General features: G+C 43.9%; 1 protein-coding gene across 6 annotated transcripts in view; it reads left to right on the top strand.

The window, feature by feature from the left end:
• The first annotated feature begins 2,232 nt into the window (after nt 1–2,232).
• dock4b (dedicator of cytokinesis 4b) overlaps nt 2,233–10,579 on the top strand; it is a 102,453-nt gene continuing 94,106 nt past the window's right edge. For 5 of the 6 annotated variants that reach the window (XM_075471398.1, XM_075471395.1, XM_075471396.1 and 2 more), the window contains exon 1: nt 2,233–2,634. In XM_075471398.1, the coding sequence (XP_075327513.1) occupies nt 2,598–2,634 (37 nt within the window). In that variant the 5' untranslated portion in view covers nt 2,233–2,597. The remainder of the gene's footprint in view (nt 2,635–10,579) is intronic. The other variant, XM_075471397.1, reaches the window with a different exon arrangement.

Below are 10,579 nucleotides of genomic sequence, written 5' to 3'. Positions count from 1 at the left end.
TGGAATGGGTACAGCGCCACCTATCATACCGGGGTATGACACTCTTTGTGCCTCTGATCCCATTCATTCACCGCCATATATCCAAGGATAATTACCCTTGCTCAACTCGTTCTTATTGTAATTTAGCTATTATCTGATCCTTTCAGTGCCATGGAACCCCACTGAGTGTTTCCTTATTAAAAATAAACATGATTAACCCAATGAGCTGTTTCAGTTACATTAAATCCTAATATGTATTTCAAATGGACCAATGGTTGCTGTATGATGTAAATGGAAAACAGCCTCATAGTGGAAGTAAGAATCGTCATTTATATCTGGATTTACCTCTGCCATCAGATCATCATCTTGTCTCATCTCTAATGTTTTTAGGCTTTCTTAGGCACATTCCCATCTCCTCCCCTTTATCATAACATTAAGTGTGAAGGAAGCTCAAGCTGACCCGCTGATGTGGGAGAAAGTCCTGCTTTCTCTATGTAGAACAAAAGTGCAGACTGGCTCCAATCGCCTGTCCTCTCTGGGGTGCATCCGTGGGGTTTCTGTCTTACTTTACTCTCTGGTTCATGATTTATTCATATGTGGAGTGGAGCATTCCATCAGTCCTCCACACCTCAACTATACCTGCAACCCCATACCGCTCCGAGTATATCACAGGATGAGGATGAAGCAGTGCAACCTACTGTTGAGCTAATATGAAGAAAAAGAAGAAAAAACTAGATGGTGATGTATGGACGGTGGTGCCCTGAGTGCGTGTTACACACTTTAACCTGCAAATCCAGCAGCATCCCTCGGGTTGCTTGCTTTTTCATGGCACATCCATTCATAATTCACCATATAAACTACAAAGCTGGATGGGTAAGTGGACATGCAAGCTGGTGATGAGACAGAGAGAAAAGAGTCACCTTTGACACTTCAAAGCCTTCTAATGTGCCGTTTGCAGAATGAGAAGTGAGCAAAAGTCCTTTGTACTCGAATACAACGCGGCTGCACCAGCGAGGCAGGTGGTGGTGAGCGTGAGTACAGAGGGAAAAAATGATTTGTAGCATGAATATATGAAGAGCAGACAGCTTATATGAAAAGTGAGATGTTTGCTGCATGTGCGCTCACTGAAAAACAGATTCAGGCATGCACAAACTCTCCCTGCGTGTTGAAATCTTTCATTTTCGCTGTGTTTTCCGCTGCCTCCTCCCAGAGCCTCATGTATTTTTCATACACTAGCTGTCCCACAAGAAGGCTTCTGGCCAAAAAGACTCTCCACTGTTCCAAGGTCATGTTCTACAGCAGTACCCTGACAAAATAGGCCCGGAACATGCCTCCCTGGCTGTAGCTTAATGCAAATCAGTAATTGGATGTCTTTTTTTATTTAGTCTTTGGTTTGTGGCTCTAGAAAATATCACAAATGTTATAAAATTTCAATATTTTAACCTGGAGTTAACCAAAAAGACCCCAAAACGAGCAATAAACACCCCAAATGTGCCAAGAGGCACGGGATAAAGGGACCTTCGTTGCGTGCGACTACAAGTCCCATAATGCATTGCTCCAGTTTATAAATGTGTTGTGTGATGGCGCTGCATTCAAGTACCACTCAGGGATTCCTAATGTTGATGCACCTCTGCTTCTTGCATGTTCAATTAACCGTGATATTACATGATAAAACTGGACATGTTGCTGAATCCTCAGTCTGAGAAAGGGCATTTTGGGTGTATAAGGATCCCTTTAAAGGGCGAATGACTAATTATAGTTCTCCATCAATAAAACATGAACTTATACATAGCTGTCCGTTAGTTTGCCATTAGTTTATGCAACTCAGCGTTGCATGTTAAATGCAAAAAGATTGCGGTTTCCTGAAATGAATGATCTCTCAGAAAAAGACTGATACTGCTGGAGCTATTTGTATGTCAGTGATATTTGTAAATATCTTTACAAAGCAAGAGAAGCAGGCACTAATGTATGAATGTATGACTTTTTACTGTAGCCTACATTTGGGAACTGTGATATGTCTTTACACCTACAAGGTGCTATGAATAGACATTACGTACGTGTGAAGCTGTTATAAACGTTGTTGCTTTTGTCATACATCACTGCGCAGCCTATCGATCTGTGACACTGTCTTATGACTTCATACCCAATAACTACATGATATCTCATCATTTGTAACGTATAACTCGTCTATTTTGGCATTTTACACAACTCGGGGGTTTTCCAAGGGATGGAAACAGGTTTCCGCCAATTTAACCAAGTTGTTATTCAATGTTTTTGACGGATTTTGGACTGAAAACTAAACGGTGAAAATAGGCTTAATCAAATAAAACATCGCTCAGCTTTCATTCTGGTCTCTCCCGTCACAGAGTGAGCGGTTTTACGCATTTGAATCTGGGCTCTCCAAAGCCTACCCTCTTTGTTTTCGTATTTCCCACAGATCGTAGAGGCAGCACGTCTCCGTACCACTACCAGCAGCAGCAGCAGCGACGCTTTCTCCTTCTTTAACCTAAACAATGACTCCTACTACGGACCGGAGGAAAGCACACCAATAGAATGCGTTACCCAGACCCCAAATCCTGCATTTCGCTGCTGATCACTTAAATGCGCCGATCGCGACCATGTGGATACCTACAGAAAAAGAAAAATACGGCGTCGGTAAGTTTATTGCCTTTTTGTTGTTTGGGAAACTGCTGCGCTCCGCTTCCAGCTGCGGGGCATGTGCGTTATTGTGCGTTATTGTGCGGGTGGAGGTGTGTGATTGATTGTTTTTATTGGAGAGGCAGCATCAACGCTCCTCCAAACAGCCCGTGATGGGAGCTTGGATCTCAGCTGAGTGCCACATTGCACAGCTCGGGGATCGGCGCTCTGACCTCCTCCAGTTTCCCAGTTGCCACAGCTACATTTTTTATTATTTTTTCAATTCTCTTTTATTTGTGCGTGTGTGTGTGTTTGCCCTTTCATCCCTTTGCATTGCCACGTTACAACCCAGAGAGCTGTGTTTTCTGCTTGTGTGAACGGGGGGAAAGCAGCTCGGCACAGTCCGTCGCTGCATCTCAGCCTCGTATTGTTGTTATTTTGTTATTTGTTTCTTGCCAAACAGCAGCCGTTTCTTCGAAATAGACGCATATCTACGGAAAAAAGAAGACTATTTAAAACAAAGTAATCTCTATTCACCCTGTTGTATCTGAGTGTGAGATCGCCCTGGACCTGCAGAGGTCCTGGAAATATCTGCATCCTACAGCGCATTGTTCCAGACAGTCGGGGGTTCAGGATCAAACGCTCAAGTGAGACAAACAACGCAACCAGAGCCAAATGTTGCGAGAAAAGCCACACGGACTCATGTCCTGTTGGCGTGGCTGGAATTTCCTCTCTGCCCGTCTTATAAAATGGGGCTCATTGAGATGGAGCCGCAGAGAGGAGGCTTAAGTATCTCATAATATCATTCCCCTGAGATACCGTATGCTCCATGTGTGATGCTGTGGCCCCTACACGCAGTCTCGATGAAAACCAATCGTGATTTTTAGGTGTTAGGAAGTGCCTTTAAAAACTTATAAACCCCTCATAGTTCCATTTTATGACCTCGTGATCCCCCCCTCCCTTCTATGTAAACTCTGTAGTTGCATTTTAAAAGCTATAAATGCTGCCAAATGCCCAAAAATTCACCTGGCAAACCTCGCCACAGTGCTGTGAAACCAGTTCAACGAACCACACACTCCCTGCTCTGTGGTCTGGTCATTTGACTGCTTTACAAAATTTTCCCCTTGTGTCTGTTTCCCTTCCTCGTCCATATAAGTGCTCATCTTCTGACCAAAGTCACATTGCATTACAGTGTAATCCAGTCCTTTAGAGCCTGTCGTGTCCATGTTTTAATAGGAGCAAATAGCTTTATTTCACTTAGCTTCTTAAACCCATACCCCGCTGTCAAAGTTCACTTGGTTGGATAAGAGAAGCACATTTATTTTGAAAGCTAAATACTCGCCATTGTTCCCACATTGCTACAGGGAGCCCAGTTAATGGGATTTAGGTTCTTTATCCTTTTTTCCCCCCTCCACAATAACAACAATAAGACCCTTTTAATTGGCTGTGATTTATTCTTTAAGACATGTGTTGGCAGCGGCACACTTCTTCCTTGGTTCCGTGTCTTTTTGAGGAAGGAGGCTGTGTTCCTGTTTTGACATTCTGCTCACATTGTCCACGCATATGTGCACGCATATGCACAAATAGGGGGAGAAAAAGATCGGATGGGGAGCTGAAGACTTGAGCTTCAGCAGGGCGATTGGCCTGGAGGATTTCATTCATTCTTTTTGGATCAAACGAATCAGTACAGACTTTCGAGGAGTATCCTAAGGGTCCGGAAGTTTGTATGATGTTGCCTCACCACATCAAAAGACAAAATATTTCTGTTTGTGTCACATTTGAAGGCAGGGTGAACAGCTTGGGGATGGTTGGAGAGAAAATAAATCGAAGGTTAGCCTTCTTTTACACTTGGTCAGCTATGGCACGGACTAAATATGGATGTAGGACAGCCAGTTTTTGGCTAATTCTTTGGGGAAACCTAGCTTCATTCTGATATTAGAAAGGTGTTTGTACAGCAGCCAATGATTTTGAAGACTTCAGCGTCATCAGATGAGCTGGTTTTCAAATCCTTCGATTGATTGGCACAGAAAAACATCCTTGTGACATCATAGCCTCGTTCCCAACCCGGAATCTCTCTGCAACCTGAGCTAATACCGTAATTTGCACCCAGGTTGAGTCAACATCTGTTTTCTCTCTCCACCATAGTCCCTTTTAAGACTATCCTTGCTGTAGAATCGGTGTGATCTCTAAATACTGGAGCAAACAAGTCTCTGCGTCAGTCATTTTAAATGGAATCTCCTCCAGGTGCTTTCAGCGAACTATTTATCCCCTTTTGACAGGGAGGACGGGTCATTAAGAGGGTTTGGGACTCCCTGAATCCTTGCAGAAGCATTTGATGTCAGGCTAAAATCGGGATGAGATGAGAACATCTTTCTCTCTAATTGGAAGGTTGCGGTGTTTGATGTAGATTCGCCTTAAGAGCAGAACAGGGGCCCAGGGACGACGGGAGCCAGTGCCACTCATGAAATATGAATGGACTCTCGGCGAGTTGGTATTACGACGCCCATTAGCCCACCAGTGGAATGATTACTGGTTCTTAAGCTCAAACAAGAAGGTTGGAAGATTAATGAGATGACGTTATCATCTGACTTAGAAACAAACGTAGCTGGGATTCAGACCAAAAAGCTGACTGAACCAAGAAGGAGATGGTCGGCGTTGAAAAAGAAAGGAAGAGACATGAGCTCTCGATGATGGATTAAAATACTGACTACAATGATGGACATACCCAAAGATGTCTGTTCAGTGCTCTGTGGATAATCTGTCCCAAACGCCACAGAAGACAAACGTGCTTTGACTCGTTGACTGGCTGCAGAAAACACTTGAGGCTGAGTTGTGTCGTGTTTATGGAGGGTAGATGTTAGACAGGCCGAAGCCTTTCTCCTCATTACGGCCCGTTGATACAACCAATCAAGCGTGTCATTGCTCCTCACGATTTAGACAAGTAATTAAACTATTTTAACGAGCTGCTTCGGATCTGTTTGGGTGCAAGTTGACTTCTTTGCCAGTGTTTGATTGAAAAGGCTTGATTTGCAGTGCAGCCCTCCCTCTTTCTGCTGTGGAAAAAGAGGCGAGCAGCATCAGATAGAGGCAGAGTGGCACAGCGGTCTGACTCGATGCTTCTGTTCGGGGGCCTTGAACGAGATGGAGGGCAAACATTGGGCCTGGGGCTTTCCTGTTCTCCCATGGCTGACATGGTCGGTCCCCTTGGGAGGATGTCGCTGTGGTTGATGGGATGCTGGGGGGGGGTTGGTGAGGGTGCTGGCGCGTGTCAGGGGTGGACTCATTGTCGGGGCGGCCGCCTTGCCCTGTTACCCTTAAATTCAACACCCCCCCCCCACCCTTATCCCCTACTCCACGGGGGATTAGCAGGTTGTTTTGGAAGGGGCCCTGAGGCCCATTCCACCATTATAGCCATGATTTCTTAATGCAGCAAGCCCCAGGGCGATGCACGAGCGGTGGTGGGGGGAGGGGGCGTGGCCAGGCGAAGCCTACCAGCTTGTAATTGCTTCGTCTCCATCAGAGAAGATGGAGCCCTTTTTTTCTGTCGAGCTGCACACAAATCTACACGTTGAGTCGTCGAAGACCATCACTCAGTACAGAAGGAGACTGTCAGAGGCTCACTCGTGCATGAAGCAACACGATATAGAAGAACAGAAAGATAGCCATGCGACCCTCTGCTACATGCGAGCTGGAAGGGTTAAATAAATCTACATGGACATGTGACATATGACGGGATCAGTGTGCGTTTACTCATCGCTGATTCACCGTGACAACAATAGCCACCGTGGTACAAACATGGATTCCGATGTGAAGAAATGGCCTTGCTGGTTAGTTTATTATTCAATGAAATCGTGCTCCATTTATTACGAAGCCCTCATTTAGAAGAAATAAAGCTTGAAAATCATTGTCTGTCTGCTCCTATTCAGCAACACCCAACACAGGAAGTGGATGGACGTCCTTTAATTCTTTGTGCAACTAACTCACTGTGGGATGTTCCAGTGAATCACACTGGCTGGGGTGACACAGACAAACCAATACGCCGTAACTGCCCCTCCACATCTGGCAGCGGTGCACGCTCACTGTGAGGGGCATGGAGCTTCTTCTCAGAGATGGATGGTTGAGTGGTTACCAGTTAACCACAGTGCATATGGTAACTTTAATGGCTTTTATTTCAATATGGCCTGACATGAATTATTGGTCTGCCTGCTGACAATAATATCCCGTGCAGGTGCAGGCCCTGGATTAGTTTAGCTACTGACCAGTTCACCGCTGGGTCTTTTAAAATGTCGGAAAATAAAACCAACCTAACGATGAATTTTTAAGAAACGTATTCACATTTTTATTTATGAACAGATGCTGTGCTAATGGGCTGTAATGACAGACACCTTGAAGTTATTTAAAATGCAAATACTTGCAAATATAATCAAGCTTTATGAAAGTAAAATGACTATTAAATGTATTAGAGCTGTTTTCCTTTGGTTAGCATCACTGTTCTGAAATACTCTGAGCTGAGAAGCAGGCCTGATCGGGAGCATTTCTGCAGTTTCCCCTGCTTGATATCAGTCCACGATTCCTGTGTGCGAGAGGTTAATGGAATATATCTTATTAGGAATTCAGCAGCTTAACTGATGGGTTTGCTGCATGTGTGTGTGTGTGTGTGTGTGTTTGGTTTTCGTCTGTGTGGGCTGACGGGGGGAAAAATGACTGACATGCCATTTTCATAAACGAAGGGCGTCCGCTGCTGACAATAACTGTGACTGGCAGGTGAGAAGAGATGTTTATGCATCAAGAGACACTTGTCTGTATGCTCTTTCATGGCAGGAAACTGATTGCCAGCACTGGCATCAGTAATCTGTGGCCTGCGGCTGCGATACGAGCTTGCAAGTATTGACCATAAAGGAAGTGATCATTGATTTGTGTGACCCACAGCGTCAGAGTGACCCCAAAGCTTTCCTACACCCATAAACCTCCCTTTAGTGATCGCTACCTCTGCCCACCCTCAAGTTTCTAAAAGCAATGTGCTCACTTAATTATTAATGTGGCAATAAAGAGCAGATATGATGGTCTGTTGAGTTTAAATCTTATTCCATGAATGTATTATTAATGGATAATAATGTGTCACAACTTGCTTAAGGAAGCATGATTTAATAATGTGAAGAGCTAATCGTTGGGGTGGTCTGTCTCTTAAATTACTCTGGGGCTTCTGGAGTGACTTTTCACAGTCAAAATGAAGAACAGAAAAGATTTGGTCCAGCTCTTTGTTTTGATCTGGAATATCATTTATTATGTTCATTACAAATAAAATCATTACAAACAAAGCCTAATAAGTTGTTGGGTGTTTTTGATACCTAACAAAGCTCAGTCCTGTGCTTTTTATTGACAGCAAAGTGAAAATCACGCTGTCATCATAACCCTGGGCTTTATTTTCTCTGCATTTCTCTGAGTTTTGTGTAGTTTGACCAACTTTTTACCAAGTTTTCATCCTTGTTCCCCCCCTTAACAATGTAATAATGGTAGCTTCTGATGTTGCATTTGTACATTAAACCAGTTACTGTGCACTGATGTGGCCTGGACCAGTCAGTTATATTCAGTTATCATCCAGCAGCCTCACAGACTTTATCCCCATGCTGGGAAAGACCCGTAAAAAAGTAGCTTTATCAACTTGCTGCAGTGTGGACACAAAAATGAAGGGGTTTGCAGATGCTCCTGCCATTCAAAGGCACCGTATTTTGTTTTCGATGGAACAGTTTCACATTTTTAGGCCCTTTTTACAGGCTTTTCAAATCTTTAAGTTGATGTGAGACAAAAATAACAGGCATGAAACCTCCTTGTGATCACACATCATGGAATAAAAATAGGTAGACCAAGCAACAGACCATTATTTAAAATTAAAAGCACTTACTGTGCACCACAATGTGATTTTCTATTTGTATACCCGTTGTGTGTATTGTGGCTCAATGAGACATTTATTAACATGTCAAAGTGTTCAAGCCTCACACGCTGAGTTTGTTCAGCTCCTCTTAAAAGCTTCACCGTCCAGCTCGGGTCACTTAGGACACCGTTAGGAGTTATCAGCCGAGCAAACGTCAGGATAAGAGAGACAGAGACAGAGGAAGGGAGGCGAAAGGCTCCCAGACTGAAAGCCGGTGACGCCACCGCTCGACCTTGGCTGGGCGTTCATCGAGCGGCGGTGCCCAAACTTTACTGCCTTCATCTGACTCTCCATTTCTGCTGCTTTGTGCCTTAATTAAACCAAAATGCTTTTGTCTTCCTGTTGTTCGCCCTCTTTTTGTCCGTTTCCTCCATTCTTGTCGAGCGAGACGATTCCACAGACAGCGAGTCACTCGGTGATGACCCTTATCTTATTATCTGCCTCGAACTCACTCGTTTAGTTTCTGTCTCTCAGCAGCCCACTTCTTTCTGTCTGTTCCACCATTGTTTCTCTTCCACATGCATCATTTTCTCCCCCTCTCACTGCTCCCAATCCATACTCACCTGTCCCCAGTATCCCCACATGCCTCTGATGATGTGAATCTGTGTGCATGCCTGTGTGCATGCCTGTGTGCTCGCAGCAGCCTCTATGGACTGCACATCTGAAGATGACTGAGCACCACAAACACCCCTCTGGCTTTGGAGTAGAGCCTCTCCTGCTGTAGACATCCGAGCTTCGTTGTGCCACATACTCGGCTCCAAATCAACTGCATTTGGCTTTGTTTGATCCAGATCGTTAAGTCATTCAGTGAGAGCGATAGTACAGAGCTTTAAGCACAGCAGCAGCCACAAACATCGTTGGGCTGTTTGCTTAAGCTCCTCGCAGAACAGTGATCGTCTCGCTTAGCAACTGAAACTAGTCAGCCGTGGATTTCTTAATAGGTATCTAAAGAGTCTGGTGGGTGGCTTTTTCTTTTCAAATGGGGATGGATGGATAACATGTCTTTATTCTCTCCAATGTAAAATACAGTCTGTCTTGCTATCCACAGTTGTAATAACAACACATTCATTTTGATGGTTAATTGAGATAAGAACTAGGTCTGAGCAAAGATTAAAATTTTTAATCTAATTAATCACATGATTTCCCTGATTAATCACGATTAATCGCATTTATACGCAAAATCCAAAAATGAATCCAAAAGTAGTGTATAGCTTTTAGTATTTATTTTAATTTTAAATGTGCTGCCATATGAATGAAAGTGCCATAACATTTGTTGTGCAAACACACTTTTAACATCAGCATCTTTCTGTAGTTTTTATGTAGAAGCCTCGCTCCACTGTCTGTTTCCTTGAACGACTTGCTGCTATCAGTTGTGTGTTTTGCCTTTAAGTGATATTTTAGACTGGAACTACTACGCTGAGAAGACAATTCAACTTGGCAGTGTTTACAGATGACTTTGGTTCTGTCGACTCCGCCGTCTGGAAGAACTTTCAAATGAAAATGGCCGAGTAAAAGTTCCGTACCCTTCTCCATGTTTGGTGGATCCGCCGATTACTTTCTTTTCCTGTTCCACAGCAGACAGCAGCAGACTTTTACAAAATAAAAGCCTGTGAGCAACAGACTTTTACAATAATAAAATAAATAATAAAACAGGGTTGGTCTGTGGCGTAGTGGGTTGAGCAGGCGCCCCAAGTACAAGAGGCTATAGTCCTCGCTGCAGCTGGCCCCGGTTCTAGTCCCACATCGGACGGCCCTGTGCTGCGTGTTGCTCCCCCTCTCTCTGCCCCTGCTTCCTGTCTCTCTGAACTTTCCTATCCATTAAAGGCACAAAAGCGCTAAAATTGATTTTTTATATATATAGAAAAATAAAACATGCGTTAATGCGCGATAAAATATTTATTGGTGTTAAATAATTAATGTGTTAACATGATAATAACGAGTTAACTTGCCCGGCCCTAATAAGAACATCAATTTGTTGGGCAGCAGAAAGGAGAAGCAAAGCAGAGGAATTATGGTCGTTTTGATTAAAAT

This window comes from Odontesthes bonariensis, chromosome 8 (genome assembly GCF_027942865.1).
Source record: "Odontesthes bonariensis isolate fOdoBon6 chromosome 8, fOdoBon6.hap1, whole genome shotgun sequence".
NCBI classification, from domain to species: Eukaryota; Metazoa; Chordata; class Actinopteri; order Atheriniformes; family Atherinopsidae; genus Odontesthes; species Odontesthes bonariensis.
The sequence above is the reverse complement of the archived record's forward strand: the minus strand, read 5'-3'. Positions and strand labels throughout refer to the sequence as shown.